The sequence below is a fragment of the Leptodactylus fuscus genome, chromosome 1 (genome assembly GCF_031893055.1).
Source record: "Leptodactylus fuscus isolate aLepFus1 chromosome 1, aLepFus1.hap2, whole genome shotgun sequence".
Lineage (NCBI taxonomy): Eukaryota > Metazoa > Chordata > Amphibia > Anura > Leptodactylidae > Leptodactylus > Leptodactylus fuscus.
Window position 1 is genome coordinate 50,956,609 of NC_134265.1, and position 17,888 is coordinate 50,974,496.

Genomic DNA, 17,888 nt, shown 5'->3' on the forward strand with positions numbered 1-17,888 from the left:
ACTTCTCAACATGTTCTACCAAGCTGAATAAAAATGATTCCATTTTAAAAACCCAGAACTGAGTGTGGATTATTTTTTTCAAATCTATTTAGTATTATTGGCATCAAAGGGAATGTCTAGCCAAAAAAATTAAAAGAAAACAGCTTATCTTACACTCCCAGTATTCCACGTGTACCTATACCTACTATACCTATACTATACCTTCTGCCGCAATAGGGGATGTCCAGACACAAACATGTAATAATAATAACAACCTTATTTATATAGCGCCAACATATTCTGCAGCACTTTACAAATCAGAGGACACATGAACAGACAATACAAGACATTACAATGTGACCAAGAAACAAACATATCAAACAATAGAAGTGAGGGTCCTGCTCACAAGAGCTTACAATCTATGAGGAGGAGTGCAGTGTCACTCCTACATGGAGAGGATCTGAGGAATAAGGATAAAAAAGAGTTAGGGCTAGTTCACACGTGAACTGCCCGCACGGGTTTTGACACAGAGAGAGACGCGGCGAGCCGCGTCTCTCTCTTGTCAAAACCCGCCCGCCGCGACCATCGCTGTCGCGGCTTAACCCTCTGCTGTCGGCTCAAATGAATGAGCCGACATAGGAGGGAGCTGCGGGGGGCGGAAGCCGCGCGACTGAGACTGCTTGGCTTCCGCCTGAAGAAAGGACATGTCCTTTCTTTTCTCCGCTAGCAGCAGCTCGCCGCTAGCGGAGAACAGAAGCCCGGCGGTCTCCATAGACCACCATTATAAGGGGAGGTTTTGGACGCGAAATCCGCTGTCAAAAACCTCCCCTTATACTCACGTGTGAACTAGCCCTTACTGTTCTACAGCTCTGCACACTACACTGTGATCAGGTTATTAATAAGCCTGACCAAACAAACGTTATTTTAGGGCAGTTTTGAAGTTGTTATAGTTGGGGATTAATCGGATTGTCCAGGGTAATTCCAGAGCACCAATGCAGCTCCAGGAAAGTCTTGGAGACTATTAGGGCGGCAGACAGTGGGATGAGGGAGGCAATATAGGGGGGCGCAGTGCTATGGATGGATTTGTGGGTGAGTGTGATAATTCTATATGGCATTCTGTTGTGGATGGGCAATAAGTACATTAACTGACACAAGGTAGATGCATCTGTGTACTGATTTGACAGAAAGATGAGTCTGGCGGTCGCATTCAGAATAAATTGTAGAGGGTAACAAGAAGCCTAATTAGAAGAGAATTGCAATGAAGACGAGACAGAATCAGAGCGACAATGAGGGTTTTTGATATTTGCATGGTGAGATAAGGGTGAATTCTAGACATGTTTTTGAGGTGCAGGGGGCAAGAGCATGCAGTGTCTGAATATGTGGCATAAAGGTGAGATCTGAGTCAAATACAACCCCCAGACAGTGGGCATGCTGCCTTGGTGTAATAATAAGACCACAGACAGAAATGGAGATATCAGGGTTAGGTTAGTTAGTGGATGAGGGAACACAAGAAGTTCAGTTTTTGAAAGATTCAATTTCAGATAAAGAGAAGACATGATGTTAAGAGACAGCAGAGAGACAGTCACTGGTGTTCTGTAGTAGAACAGGGGTGATGTCACGGGAAGAGGTATATAGCTGGGTATCATCAGCATAAAGATGGTACTGAAAGCCAAATCTGCTTATGGTTTGCCCAATTGGGGATGTGTACAGAGAGAAGAGGAGGGGACCTAGGACCGAGCTTTGAGGAACCCCAACTACAAGGGGCAGAGGAGAAGAAATAGCACCAGCAAATGATACACTAAATGGGCAGTCAGAAGGAAAAGCAATAGAAAACAGTGTCCCTGATGCCAATAGAGTGGAACATAGTGAGGAGATTTGGTGGTCTACAGTGTCAAATGCTGCTGAGAGATCCAGAAGAATAAGTAGTGAATAGTTCCCTTTAGATTTAGCCGTTTCTGTAGAGTGTAGAGCACGAGAACCTGATTGTAAGGGGTCCAGAAGAGAGTTAGCAGAGTTAGTGGATTAGGCGGGAATAGAGCAAGCATTCCAGGAGTTTAGACATGAAGGGAGGGGCAACATGGTGGCTCAGTGGTTAGCACTGTAGCCTTGCAGCACTGGGTTCAAATCCCGCCAGGAACAACATCTGCAAAGAGTTTGTATGTTCTCCCCATGTTTGCGTGGATTTCCTACTATAATACAAAGACATACTGATAGGGAAAAAAATAAGAAAAATGTACGTAAAAAAAAAAAATCTACGCAAAAAAAACAAAAGAGATGAAGGGGAGGTTAGAGATGGGTCGGTAGTTAGCAGCACAGGATGGGTCAAGGGAGGTTTTTTTCAGTAGTGGGGTTATCACAACATGTTTGAAGGAGAAGGGAAAGATTCCGGAAGAAAGAGAGAGGTTAAAAATTTAAGTAAGGCGAGTTGTAACAGCAAGAAACAGAGACTGGAGGAGGTGTGTTGGAATAGGATCACTTGAGCAAGTAAGGAGAGAGAAGCAAGGGAAGGAAAGGAACAGATACTGCTTGGAGATTGGGTTATTTCTGGATGGATGTTGTAAATTTTGTCTTTAAAATACATAGTCATGTGTTGAACACTGAGGTCTGTTACAGGTACTGTCATTTAGGGTTATTAGAGAGAGAGAAGAGATGAGTGAGGTGAAGTAGGCTTCTTTGGCGAGGTTAAAGGGGTTGTCCGATAAATGGGAATATCTACACTAATCTAAACACCCTCCCCCACCTACTTTCTTTTTTTTTTTTAACTGTAATTTTTATTGAAAGGATTTTTATAAAATACAATATAACAAAAGAGTTGAAAACATAAAAAACATGAACGTGAAGCAATGCACATACCGTCAAGTAGAATGTATACACATCACAAAAAAACCTGAGAGTTGAAATGAGGGGGTGGGGGAGGAAGGGAAGGGGAAGGAGTCAGAGACCATTTAAAATAGAGTATGCGTCCCAAGATGACCATATAGCCTGGAACGCCTCAACAGTATGGTTAAGTGTGGCCATCAAGTTCTCCATACTACGGACATCCTTAACTCGGGCTACAAGATCAGAACCAGAGGGAGGAGAGGCACTCTTGCATCGGAGAGCGATGAGCGTTTTGGCTGCGGTACAGAGATATAGAAACAATTTAGAGGTCTGTTTACCCAGATGAGCAGGAGGGAGATTGAGGAGATAGATGTGGGGGTCTAAATAACACTATCACCTCACTGCCATCTGTACAGTCTCCCCCTCTCCTTCTGTCTCCCCCCCTTCCCCCATAGATTGTAAGCCCTCGCGGGCAGGGACCTCTACCCCACTGTGCCAGCCGATCACTGTTAGTATTATATCTACCTGTATATTCTGTGTATTGTATGTAACCCCCAAATGTAAAGCACCATGGAATTAAAGGGGTTGTCCCATCACAAGGATCCTATCTATACTGCTAGTTTATGTGGATTTAAGACTTTTCCTAAATGCATTGCTTTATCAAAACTGCTTTGTTTGGCCGCTATCTTAATTTATTCACTTCATTGTTTACACTCCGTTTCTATAACCCTTGGGATTATCTGCTCATTTGTCAAGTGATGTTGCTCCTCTACTTAAATGACACAGATAGGTGAGATGAGAGCTTTCTGAGCTCTTATCAGTCGGTTTAATTGAATTTGGCTGATAAGGGCTGAGATAAGGAGACCTTTACCTCTGTATGTAATGCAAACTGACGCAAATCCAGCTCTGCTACATCAGCTTCACACTGTCGTAATTCATTTACAACTAATCCCGTGCAAGTGAAACCCCGCCCACCTATGTGCCGAGTAAAGCATGAAGTGAAGAGAGCACAACAGCCTGCAGGTTAGTGAACAAGTGTCATGGGAATACCTCTTTAACGGTGCTATATAAATAAACAATAATAATACATAAAAAATAATGTAAAGCCGTCTGGGCGGTTCTTTAAGGGTGGAGCTAATCTCATCAGTCGTAATAGGAGCATTCAACACAGTAACTGCAGAGGGTAAAAGCTTAGGGAGGGAGCAAGCCTCCAGATATGAGTGCAATGCAGCTGCCTGTTGTGACGGCTCCACATAGGAGCGGGGTGGGTGGGTGGGGGAGATTATATAGTTTCGTGTAGTAGTCCTTGAACAAGAAAGCTTTAGAGTCAGGATGATAATGGAGGATTCCCTTTGGATCTCGAACAGCATGTGGGGCAGAGGAAGTTTGGTGGTCACGCAAGGTCTTGGCCAGAAGGGTGTGAGCTTTATGGCCCCTCACATAGTAGCGCTAACGGCCATACAGGAGAAGGCGTTGGGTAGCCTGAGTTGCCAAATCTCTCAAATCCACCCTAGCCGCTACAAGGCGACAAAGGATGGAGACAGAATTGGCACAATTTAAACTATCAGAAAGGGACAGAATCCGGGAAACCAAGACCCTCTCCTTGGCTATCTTGTCCTTTTTAAGATGGGTAGCCAGGGCAATACAATGGCTTCTCATGACCACCTTATGGGCCTCCCACAGAGTGGAATCTGAGGACACTGAACCCGCATTATCAGTAAAATAGTTCTGGAGATGCGTGCGGAGGGTAGAGCTAGAGGTTAAGGAGTGGAGGAGGGATTTGTTTAAATGGCATCTCTTAGTGGTACCAGGGGCAGAGGACAGGGAAAGAAGGACAGGGGCATGGTCAGACCAAGATATAGGGCCGATATCCGCATCAGTTAACATCCTAAGGGCCAAGGTATTACCAAAAAAAGTAATCAATCCTGGAGTGTGTTTTATGGGGATGGGAGTAAAAAGTGTAAGAGCGAGCCGTGGGGTTGCGAACACGCCAAAGATCGTACAGGGCAGAGGATCTAATGAATTCACTAGCTAAGCGTAGCTGCGGGGCACTGGGGGCGACTGCCGAGAGGGACAGCTTATCAGAGTGTTCAGAGAACACCATATTAACATCGCCGCCCAACAGCAAAGCTGAGCCAGAGAAAGTCTGCAGACGACGTAATATTCTACGCAGGAAAGGAATCTAGGAAGAGTTAGGTGCATAAATATTACACAACACCATAGTCCTACCAAAGAGGAGGCCTTCTAAAATAATATAGTGACCATCCGGGTCCAAATGGGAGGTTGTCACTGATATAGGACAAGAACGGGAGAGCAAGATAGCAACTCCGCCCTTTCTACGGGAGTTAAAGGCAGAATAAGAAATGGGGAAATAGTGGCGAGCAAAATTAAAATTACCAGTGTGGTCAATATGGGTTTCCTGAAGGAAAGCCACGGTCGCCCAAAGGGACTGAAGCTCACGGAGCACCATGCGCCTTTTGGCGTTGGAGCCCAGACCCCTGACATTCAATGTGATACACTTAGCCATGAGGATGCAAGTAAGCTAGATGGATGGACACTTTGATAATTTGCTGCAGATATCCAAAACAAATCCTCTTTAAGCCCCCCCTCCCCCCCATTGCAAAATACGGGATAACAAACGCTGTGTGTTTTACAGTACCAACAAAGGGATTTAAATCTTGGTAATTCTCTTCTGCACAGTGAAGGAGAAAAAGAGCTGCAGAAAAGCCACCTCTTCACAAATGCACACGTTTTTGGAAATGCAGCATTTTATTTTTTGCTGTGGAATAGTGAGTCTTTTCCATATATATTTAATAGGAAGAGTAAAAGAACTGCAAAAATCAGCATAAACCCATTTAAAAACACTGCAGAAAAAAATGCTATATGTTTTTGCAGCGTTTTTGAAAACACAGCTTTTCTGCTGCAGGTATTTTTCTGCAATGTGTGGATGGGATTAGCCAGAATCCCATTCACTTTGCAGATACTTGCAAAGTGGGCTCTGGCCTAAAACAGAACACAAGTGATGCTAGATTTACACCAGTATTCGGCTTTTTGTCATTCGGGTCCTTCGGGAGACCCCATTGGTTATACAGTTTTCAGCCCAATGCATACACGGCTTAAAGCTGTCAGTATAGGCCACGGGTCCACACTACTGCGGCCTACACTGACTGCAGAGTGTGACCTCTTCCCTGACGCAGGCGTGATGATGTAAGTCATCAGTGCCTGCAGTCAGAAGAAGAAGGATTATGCTCTTCATTGGACTACATACTAGGTAAGTATCAGATAATACTGTGTGTGTGTGTGTGTGTGTGTGTGTGGGCCTACTGTGCAGTATAAAATACTGTGTGGGGACCCACTGTGGTGAATATAATACTGTGTGTGGGCCTACTCTGGAGCGTATAATACTGTGTGTGGGGCCTACTGCGGGGCATATAATACTGTGTGTGGGCCACTGTGGAGCATATAGTACTGTGTGTGGGGAATCCTACTGTGGAGTATACAGTCCTATGAAAAAGTTTGGGCACCCCTATTAATCTTAATCATTTTTAGTTCTAAATATTTTGGTGTTTATAACAGCCATTTCAGTTTGATATATCTAATAACTGATGGACACAGTAATATTTCAGGATTGAAATGAGGTTTATTGTACTAACAGAAAATGTGCAATATGCATTAAACCAAAATTTGACCGGTGCAAAAGTATGGGCACCTCAACAGAAAAGTGACATTAATATTTAGTAGATCCTCCTTTTGCAAAGATAACAGCCTCTAGTCGCTTCCTGTAGCTTTTAATCAGTTCCTGGATCCTGGATAAAGGTATTTTGGACAAACAATTCAAGTTCAGTTAAGTTAGATGGTCGCCGAGCATGGACAGCCCGCTTCAAATCATCCCACAGATGTTCAATGATATTCAGGTCTGGGGACTGGGATGGCCATTCCAGAACATTGTAATTGTTCCTCTGCATGAATGCCTGAGGATTTGGAGCGGTGTTTTGGATCATTGTCTTGCTGAAATATCCATCCCTGGCGTAACTTCAACTTCGTCACTGATTCTTGAACATTATTCTCAAGAATCTGCTGATACTGAGTGGAATCCATGCGACCCTCAACTTTAACAAGATTCCCGATGCCGGCATTGGCCACACAGCCCCAAAGCATGATGGAACCTCCACCAAATTTTACAGTGGGTAGCATGTGTTTTTCTTGGAATGCTGTTTCTTTTTGGACGCCATGCATAACGCCTTTTTTTATAACCAAACAACTCAATTTTTGTTTCCAAAATGAAGCTGCCTTGTCCAAATGTGCTTTTTCATACCTCAGGCAACTCTATTTGTGGCGTACGTGCAGAAACGGCTTCTTTCTCATCACTCTCCCATACAGCTTCTATTTGTGCAAAGTGCGCTGTATAGTTGACCAATGCACAGTGACACCATCTGCAGCAAGATGATGCTGCAGCTCTTTGGAGGTGGTCTGTGGATTGTCCTTGACTGTTCTCACCATTCTTCTTCTCTGCCTTTCTGATATTTTTCTTGGCCTGCGACTTCTGGGCTTAACAAGAACTGTCCCTGTGGTCTTCCATTTCCTTACTATGTTCCTCACAGTGGAAACTGACAGGTTAAATCTCTGAGACAACTTTTTGTATCCTTCCAATGAACAACTATGTTGAACAATCTTTGTTTTCAGATCATTTGAGAGTTGTTTTGAGTAGCCCATGATGCCACTCTTCAGAGGAGATTCAAATAGGAGATCAACTTGCAATTGGCCACCTTAAATACCTTTTCTTATGATTGGATACATCTGGCTATGAAGTTCAAAGCTCACTGAGGTTACAAAACCAATTTTGTGCTTCAGTAAGTCAGTAAAAAGTAGTTAGGGGAATTCAAATCAATAAAATGATAAGGGTGCCCATACTTTTGCACCGGTCAAATTTTGGTTTAATGCATATTGCACATTTTCTGTTAGTACAATAAACCTCATTTCAATCCTGAAATATTACTGTGTCCATCAGTTATTAGATATATCAAACTGAAATGGCTGTTGCAAACACCAAAATATTTAGAACAAAAAATGATTAAGATTAATAGGGGTGCCCAAACTTTTTCATAGGACTGTATAATACTTTGCAGGAGGCCTACTGTGGAGTATATAATAATGTGTGGGGACCCACTGTCGAATATATAAAACTGTGTGGGGGCCTACTGTGGAGTATATAATACTGTGTGTGGGCCACTCTGGAGTATATAATACTGTGTGGGGGCCTACTGTGGGGTATATAATACTGTGTGTGTGGTCTACTTTGTAGCATATACTACTGTGTGTGGGGGCCACTGTGGAATATATAATATTGTGTAGGGGGCCTAACTTAGAGGTGTTGTACCAAGTTATATATATCCAGTTGAAGGGATAGGGAGTAACTTCATGATAGGTGAAGGTCCCAGGGGTCAGACCTGAGAATGGGACCCCTGTCCTGATGGAAAGACAGGCTGAGAATGTGTTCTGCACCTCTATGGCCGTGTTAGAGATAGTGGAGCGATGTATCGCCTATCTCTGGCGCTATCAGACCATTCATAAACCTACGTGCATCTTCGTGGCTGTTTCCCAAGACTGTTGGCAGAAATGCCTAAAACAGAGCCCAACTTAAATGAATAATGGTTCTGAAAGGGTTAACGGGGTTTATCTTTAATTTTCTGCAAAATTGTCAAAGGACTTAGAGACTTGCAGCAGGCGTCTTGTGCTAAAACAAGCATGTTGTCTAGAGACCGCCCACACCAGCCCCCACCCCCTGCCACACAGCCTGACGCGACCATCCCACACAAGTTGACAACTACAACCTAGCAGAGCACCACGTGATATAAACTAAACTTCAAAACACGCCCACTACGGAATGCTGCTCTCTGATTGGCTGTGCCTCCGTTACCCCAGTACTCCCGGAATTCCAGCGGCTGTTCCGCCTTCCGCGCCGTGTCACCCTCCTGTCACGTGATTACAGGCTGCCTTCCCCCGGCTTCCGTAGTACCCGCAGACTTTCCCGTTTTCCGCAGCTGTCAGAGTTGTTCCATTCACACACACATTACGTGATGAGCGGAGCCATGTCCAACTCCAGCACCAGCCTCACCTACAATAATGACTACAACACCGGAGGGGGCAGTGAGGGGGCAGAGCTGGCACAGGAGGCCACAGCGGGCGGCAGCAACATACCGGCTGGCTTTGGGCTCTTCAGCAGCGACAAGAAGTAAGAAGTGCTGGGGAGTGGGATATGTGCACTTAGCAGCTGTCGGGGCATGCTGGGAGTTGTAGTTCTGCAAGGGCTGTAGAGACACATGGTGTAGCTGTCAGGGCATTCTGGGAGTTGCAGTTCTGCAAGGGCTGTAGAGACACATGGTGTAGCTGTCAGGGCATGCTGGGAGTTGTAGTTTTTGCAACAGGTCCAAAGCTACATCTATGGCTGGGTTTACGCTTCTGCCACTGTCCACCCCGGGGTTTCTGTCGTCAACCCCAGGGAAACTGGACAGGGGACGTCTTGCCACCAGTCAGCATTAATTTGAATGGGTTTTTAAAGGGGACCAGTGTCCGTATGCGGCCACTCCGCCTGGAAACTTTTTTTTTGCACGACACAAAGTCTTGCATGTAGGACTTTGAGTCTATGCAAAAAAAACAACTGGTCGCATATGGACATTGGCGGCCACTTTTAAAACACCTTAAAGCTGCCCAGTTTCTCCAGGTTTTACGCTGGAAACCCCAGGGCAGATAGGCTGGGTTCACACTACCGCTGCTATCACTGTAGTTGGGCTATGTTCACATCAGTGTTATCGGGACCGTTGTTCTGATCCGTCAGATGGCAGAGCTCGTGCAGACATATTACTGTACCATTCATCGTTCTGGGACTTTTGTAGAGAAGCCATGTACTGTGCTTGGCTATTACAGACTGACCTATAAAGATGAATGGAGCGATACTAGGGCCAGGTGTGGATCATAAAATGCTGCTTCTTTTGTTGCCATCCCACTTCTGATTTTGGCTTCAAGAATTGTTAAAGAGGACCTTTCATCAAATCGGGCCCATGCAGTTTTATATACTGCTGGAAAGCTGACAGTGCGCTGAATTCAGCGCACTGTCGGCTTTCCCGATCCGTGCCCGGTGTAAAGCGCTATCGGTCCCCTCCCGCTCCTGATAATACTCGTCTATGGACGAGCACTGTGAGCAGAGGGAGGGGGGCGTTCCTCCCCGCTCACACAGTACAGCGCGATAGGCGCCGCGAGGCAGAAGGACGTTCCTGGCTAACTGTCAGAAACGCCCTTCTGACACTAAAGCGCTACGGTCCCGGGACCGATAGCGCTTTACATCGGGCACGGATTGGGAAAGCCGATGGTGCGCTGAATTCAGCGCACTGTCAGCTTTCCAGCAGTATATAGAACTGCATGGGCCCGATTTGATGAAAGGTCCTCTTTAAGTCTATTATTTGAAAAACTTTTTTTTTTTTTTTTTTTTTAACTAAGGGACTGTTAGAATAGCCTTTAAAAAGGTTATTCTACTCCTACCGTTACTTCTTTGATTCTCCCCACCTTTTTTTCAAAATTCAGTTTCTTCTGGTATGCCAATGAGAATCATGGAGCACCGGAAGCGTCCTCCTAGCGCTCGGGGAGGTATGAAAGGTATGACGCAGCCCCCCATTTTGTGGTGGTCTAACTCGGTATACGAGCTCTGCCCGAACCCGCAAGCCCGAGATTTTAGATGGGTATACAGCGTGGCATCAGAGGCTTGCAAAAGTTCCAGAGAAGAGGAGGAGGGGACGGAGCACAAGGATGAAAAGTATGATGTAGGGGTTGCTCGGACAGCTGGGCGGACGCATCCGCTGCTCCGTGATCCTCATTAGTTTACCATAAGAAAAATATCTTACAGGTAGACTGGGCATTTTCGGACACAGGGATACCTAATGTGTTTGTGTTTCACAGTAATTTTCTACTTTTATATATATTATAGGCAAAGGACGTGATTTAGAACTTTTATTTTTTTCTATTTTCTTATTAAAAATTTTTTTTTCTTCTTTTAGAAAACTTTTTTTTTAACTAATTTATTAGCCCCCTCGGAGGCTTGAACCTGCAGTCATTTGATTGCAAGCCCCATAGACTGCAATCCAACTGTATTCCAGTCTATGGGAGATTCTTTACTTTACTGTTGAGGTTGGTCATAGACTCTGATTCTCTGCTGTAATAGCACAGTGGATTCCAAGGAGGGTTAGTGCCGCCAGGGCCCGCAGCTTCGCCCCATTTTTGCCGTGAGTCTGCTCCTCTGCCCCACCTGCCAAAACAGTGCACATTTGGACGCACCCCAATTTTCCTCAGAATTTTTTTTTTTTTTTTTTTTTTTGGGGGGGGGGGGGGTCTTATAGTTCAACAATACGGTATACTTTTTTTTTTTTTTTTTTTGAGTCACTCAGGAGTGGATTGAAAAGGTGTGAGAAGTGTAAGGAAAGAGCTTCTTATTGCCAAATCCACCTCTGGCTTAACTGCATCAAAACCTACCTCAGCCTGTGTGCTGTCAGTCTCAGGCTATGTTCACATCTACAATGGAGACTCTGCAGATTCTGCCTAAAAACAGTGGAGAGAAAAGTCCTGCAAGGAGAACTTTCAGTATAAAAACGGTGGAAACCCAGTGGACCACATTATAGTCTATGGTGTGTGCGGGTAAATACTCTTTTAGTGGAGAGGCTCTCTGTCTTTCGAGTGCCTGAATGAGAGAGACGACCGATAGTGTGAACCCATCATAAGGTTATATTCATATAAATGTACGGAGTGTACGGGTCTATTACAATGGAATGGATGGCATGGGAAAGGGTAAAATGAAATGACCATAAATTGATCTGCTGCAGGTTTAGAATCCGCACCACAGGTCAGTTTCTTTTGCCCTTTTGTTCTGCAGGATGTGGCAGGGACAGTTACATTGTGTCTTAGGGTACAGTCTAGAGATGAGCGAGTAGTATTGGATCGAGTAGGTATTCAAACGAACACTACGGTATTTGACATACTTATACTCATTCGAATATTATCGCTATTCGCAGTAAAGATTCGATTCAGAACCAGTGTTGATTTGCCAAATGCTATACACTGTATAGCATTTGGCAAATCAACGCTGGTTCTGCAGCAGGCTCGTCCTTGCTAGTCGGGAGAGCTGGCACCTTGCGTTTATGAGGGAGATGACTTTTTCTCATAGGAATGCATTGATCAGCATTGATTGGCCAGTGTACAGCATTTGGCCAATCAACGCTGGTTCTGCCGGAGGCTCGTCTGTGAGGAGGCGGAGTCTAAGATCGGACCACAGCAATTTCCATTGTGGTCCGAACATAGACTCCGTCTCCTCACAGATGAGCCTCCGGCAGAACCAGCGTTGATTGGCCGAATGCTGTACACTGGCCAATCAACGCTGGTCAATGCATTCCTATGAGAAAGTCAGCTCCCGCATAACCGCAAGCTGCCATCTCTCCCGACTAGCAAGGACGAGCCTGCTGCAGAACCAGCGTTGATTTGCTGAATGCTATAGAGTATATAGCATTTGGCCAATCAATGCTGTTTCTGCAGGACGAGTAAGGGTCGGTTCACATTAGCACTTGCCTCCCGTCTGGATGGAGTCCGCAGGAGGACCCCCCGAATGGAAAATCAGCGCAACTGCAAGTGCTGTGCATTTAAAGTGCACGGACCCCATAGACTATAATGGGGTCCGTGCGCTTTAACTGCACAGTGCTCCTCCTAAACACTCTCCTCCTGCTATTCGTGGACTTGGTGACTCTCCTTTAGTGGAATAGTGGTTTCCCCTGAAATAAGCATTTTTTCCCATAGACTAATATGGGATTCGATATTCGATCGAGTAGTCTAATATTGAGGCTCTACTCGAAACGAATCTCGAATATTTCACTACTCGCTCATCTCTAGTACAGTCACATGCTGTAGATACATTGTGAATTTTCTGCAACAAAATAACGTGAAAAATCCTCAGCATGTTACAGCACTAGCAAAGAAAATGAGTTTTTACTAAAGGTCATCCACATTCTGGAGTGGAAATTGATCTTCGAAATAGGCTTTAAGCCCTATTCACATGACATGTTAATGGCCATCACACAGTTGCATTAAATTCAATACATGTGAATGGGGCTATTCCCATCACTGTTTTTTAACATAGTCCATTTGAACAGACCTTCGAAAAAATAGGTCATGCTGATAACAGTAGGTCTGACTATTTTTACGGATCTGTCAATCGAGAGCTATAAAACTGGGTGCCCCTTGGATGTGAAACGGATGTGAAAAATATCCATTGGCAGTGTGACAACTTTTTTTCGATCGGCCGCCATGCTGAAGTTTTTCAAATAGTGAATGTCCAGTGGGTAATATTGGAAAAACGCCCTTCACATGAATGTTATTCACTGTGATGTGCAGAAGTCCTTTAATGGTTTCAATGGACAAACATGACTGTATTTCAGGGATAATAATTCTGTGAAAAACAGTACTGTTGTGTGAATACGGCCTAAGATTTAAGCTGTCATATGAGGTTGTCTTACTTCTTTAAAAAAAAAATCAAATAGTATGTGTGTGTGATCTGGCGCGGTTGTGTAGCAGTCACGCCCCAATGTTACATATCAGAAATCTTTTAACCGTTTCTATTGACTTTGTTGGGGCTAAATAGAAAGCAGTGCAGATTCATGTGGAAAAGAGGTAAAAATATACATAGGAGGGGAAAAATTACAAGTGACGGAAAAAACTATTTTTTTTTTTTGTTCAAATGTATTTTTATTTTTTTAAAATCTGCTCTGCCTTTATCACATTCCCAGACAGGTGGTGGGGGCAAATTTGACCTTCATCCTTTTTCTATGAGGATTTTCTTGTCAAACCTCCGTAAGAAACCCGAACAACGGAGACCTGAACGCTAGTGTGAACCTAGCCTCAGTGCTGCCCACTACTGTGGTGGTCCTCAGTATTCATTAACCAATAACTGCCCCCCCTACCTATCGACAGCTATAACAATATGGGGAGAAAGCTGTGAATGTGTGGCAGGAGGTTGGGGAAAGCTAATGAATGCTAGGACTTGTGATAGTGACCTGGTTCTGGAATGGGGGTCTTTGTCGTTAATTCGTGCGCCCCTCAGGTATACGCAGTGTAAACCTTCCTCATAGTGGCACTCCAACTGTAATATGTCGCATTTACATGTTCAGGATGTTGCATGCAGTTTATGAAGTCAAATATAGATGTGGCTTGCAGAAAAACAAATAGAGGCCTAGTATCTGTCCCCGATGGCTGGAAGGACTTCTGATACATTTCCTGAAGTCCCTGTGTGAACCTGGCCTAAAGGGTGTGCTTACTAAAAATATTTTTTTTCCCTCATCAGAGTGGTTTATAGGGTTATGCTACTAGAGACCCTTTATCTTCTAGCCATAAGGTAGGAAAGGTGTCTGACCTCTAAGGGTCTCACCTCTGGGACCGCCAGCGATCAGGAGACCAAAGATCTCCTCTGTTTTTTCTTTTTTGAGACTGAAGTGCTGGGATGCTCCATACACTTCTAATGGGGTTGTCGGAACTGTGATTTTAGGCAGTCCCGTAGAAGCGAATGGAGGGCTGGTCCAGCAGTCAAACCGCCAACAATCTGACATTTGTTCTCTGTCCTCTAAACAGGGGCTAAATGTCTTTGTCCGAACACCTTTAGGGCCGGGGCTCCAGTATCTGCAAAGTGGATGGGATTCATGGGATTCTCCACCATTGTCTTGTAGTAATTTTAGTGCATTTTCCCTGTTAGGCCCGGTTCACATCTGCATACGGTATTCCGTTCACAGTCCACTTGGGGACCCCCGAACGGAATACCGAATGCATTAAAAAGCGGTGAGCTAAGAAACCACACGGACCCCATAGACTATAATGGGGTCCGTGTTTTTTCCGTGCAGTGTCCGCACGAATTATGGTGCTTTGGATACTTTGATTATATCCAATTATATCAGTCTGTTATAGCTAATAAATATATTGAACCCTGTATTATCCTATGGAGAGGTATACGGCTCTGTTCATGCCGTCGAGTCACATGAGGCACGCACATGCAGTGTCCTTGTATGTATAGTGATCAATAATCCCTCTGAAAAAATGTTTGCCTCAAGCAAGCCGTGTCACATTGTATAGGAAATTGGAGTCTCTTGTGTCTTCCCATACAGCAAAATAAAGCTTACGCCAACTTGTGTGACTATGATGGAGTTCCAGAGGACGCGGTTTGGGCCTCCGTCATGTAAATGGGGTTTATAACTAGATTCAGCAAATGTGCCAGGGGCTTTCCTGGGTCAGGAGTGGTATTATAGCAATGACCTGTGCGTACCCTGCTCTGAACTGACAAGAGGCAAAAACACAAAACAGCTATTTGCAGATGGGTCTCTGTTCCTTTTGTTGGTTTGGCTCATCCCAAGTCTCCTAGAAAATTGGGTATTGGCTTATATGGAGCTACTTTCCCAAAGGTGGTGCTAGAGGAGGTACTTCTTTACCTAACTTGATAATCTGTGATAGTTCCTTAGATTTCGCACATAGGATGTGACCAGCGTCTCATTGACCTCTGTATCTGATACCCCGGCCACTATTGTGGCCACTGGCTGGTTAAGATTGCAATCTGTACAATCGGAGGCCATGTTTTCTCTATGGACGTCAATGGTGTCTGAAAGAAACAAACTCTTCATTGTGTCCGGTCCCTGTAGTACTTGCAGCAATTCCTTGCTTACACGGCTGCCATACTGGTAATTACAGGGACATTATCAGTCCCAGCAATGTGCGGATCGAACTGAATACAAGTCTTTGTGACATCAACCTGTGAAATTACAGGGCAGTGCACCAGGTTTCCTATAAATCGCAATGTACAACAGTGCTCCCCCACTTGTCTCTCCTGCTGCCGAAACACTACAACTCCCAGCATGCCCTTATATTTACTGGCTGTTGTGTAACAACTGGAGAAGCACAAGATGGCAGATCCTGGTTGTTTTGCGGTGGGTTCAAGGATGCAGACACAACATGCGGTGACTAGTAAGTGAGACTCTATACTGTAGGTAGCCACTTAGCCTTCTCTTTCTTGGGGAAACCCAAGACATCAAGGCAGTTCAATGATCGTTGCAAACCTAGCAGGCATCTTAACTTCAGATGAGCTCCCTGTTGTGTTTCGAACACCCCCAGCCCCACTGAGGTAGGTAAGCATAGATTAGATTGGCCATAGAGTTTACTAGAGCCAAGTGTTTGTATAGTGCACTCAACCCCAAATACGCCAGACTAATAATACCAAGGCTCACAGTGATCCCTTAGCTCCTAATTTTTTAGGAGGTCTCTGCTGAGGTCTGTAAATGGCTGCAGAGGTCTCCTCGCACAAACTGGATGTCACTGGTGACGTGTATACAGAGTAACGGAGCTAAAACGGTGGAAAACAGAGGCCTGGGACAGGCGGGTGATGGTTTATGTTTATGGTCCCGCAGGAGCAGCACTATTAAATAATAAAAATATGAGCTGGAGCACCCCTTTAATACCGGTTTAGGCAGAGGGCTGTTTGGCTCCTGTGCGGATGAATACCTACGTCTGTCATGGCGGTGTGAGTAAAGTGTCCATAGTTGTGTCCACATGTGCACAAGTAAGGTCTCCGCTTTTTGCAGTGTGATTCTATTGACCCGCAGTAATACGGTATGTACCTGTGTGACAAGCCCTGCTAGGTCCGAAACACATCCTGGAGTCCACCGGAAAAAATAGCAGCACAGACACGAGTAGATTGTATGTGTGTTTCATTGGGAACAATAGACATTTGTGTAGATATAAGTGGGATTCACATGACCCCACAACTAGAACAAGATTACATTAGGAACATTCAGTGCCTCAAGGCCAAAATACAGAAAAATGTGATCTTATTACAGGGCCAGACAGGACCAGCGCCTTCTCCATGAGTGTGTGATAGCTGCTTCTTTCTACCCGTGGACCTGGGTGACATTGTGGTGGAAAATATTACTAGTAACTAGTTCTGATGTGGCTGTGCAGTTTAGGGATACCATATAGGTATAGTAATAATATATGGTGAGGCTTAATAACCAATTACAGGTTATTAACAGGAGTCTATCATTAGAAAATGGCATGTTGGGATATCCTTCAAAAGGGCAATTCTACTCCTACCTTCCATTCTCTTCTGCTCCTCTGCTCCGTATTTTGTAAAAATCCAGTTCTTGTATTATGCAAATTCAGCTCAGAGAGCACAGGGGCATCTCCCTGTGCTCCGAGCACACCCGCATCATCACCTCTAGCTGCCTCTTAGTTCTTTCTCTTCACACCCCTTTGCATCTTCTCGTGATCTTCTGCCTTGCGTAGGCGTCCTACGCTGTGCTATACGCGGTTGGAACCCCATGCATGCGCACGAGCGTGTAACAGACCACCACAAAATGGCGGACGGAGTATGCACAGCTGGTATATACCGCAGCGTTGGATGCCTATGTAAGGTAGAAGATCAGGAGAAGATGCAGAGTGGCGTGAAGTGAAAGAACTAAGGGGCAAGGATGACGTGGGTGTGCTTGGAGCACAGGGGGAACGCTCCCTGAGCGTAATTTGCATATCGCAATAGACAGATTTTTACAGAAACATTGGGGAGCAGAAGAGCATGGAAGGCAGGAGTAGAATAGACTTTTTAAGGAGTGTTCCAATATGCCATTATATCAAAAGGTCATTTTCTAATGACAGACTCCCTAAGGTGGTTCAGGAGGTTACCTTGGAGACTACATGAACAAGTGTTAGATTGTGCACAAAATCTGCAGTCTAACACAATAGTATTTAACTTTCTTAATCTTAACAACTTTAGTACCAATTTCCCCGGTTCAGGACCAGACACATTTTGGGTTTCTTTTTCGTATGTGATTTTTGAGGGCTAGAATTATTATTTTTATTTGGATTGTTCAACTTATTTTTGCGTCTTTTATTTGGTGACACAAAGTCCTTTATTTTTACTTTTTATTTTTGAATTTTGGTGGCAGTCCAAGTGCTGGAGATGGAGCAGTAAATCGCACATGCCCACTTATTTTCTATGGGACAATTGGAGATAGCCACTCACTACACCCTGC

General features: G+C 44.6%; 1 protein-coding gene across 1 annotated transcript in view; it reads left to right on the plus strand.

The window, feature by feature from the left end:
- Positions 1-8,772: 8,772 nt before the first annotated feature.
- Positions 8,773-17,888, plus strand: part of AP3B1 (adaptor related protein complex 3 subunit beta 1) — a 175,825-nt gene continuing 166,709 nt past the window's right edge. The window contains exon 1 of the mRNA XM_075270075.1: positions 8,773-9,031. Coding sequence (XP_075126176.1) covers positions 8,877-9,031 — 155 coding nt within the window. The 5' untranslated portion in view covers positions 8,773-8,876. The remainder of the gene's footprint in view (positions 9,032-17,888) is intronic.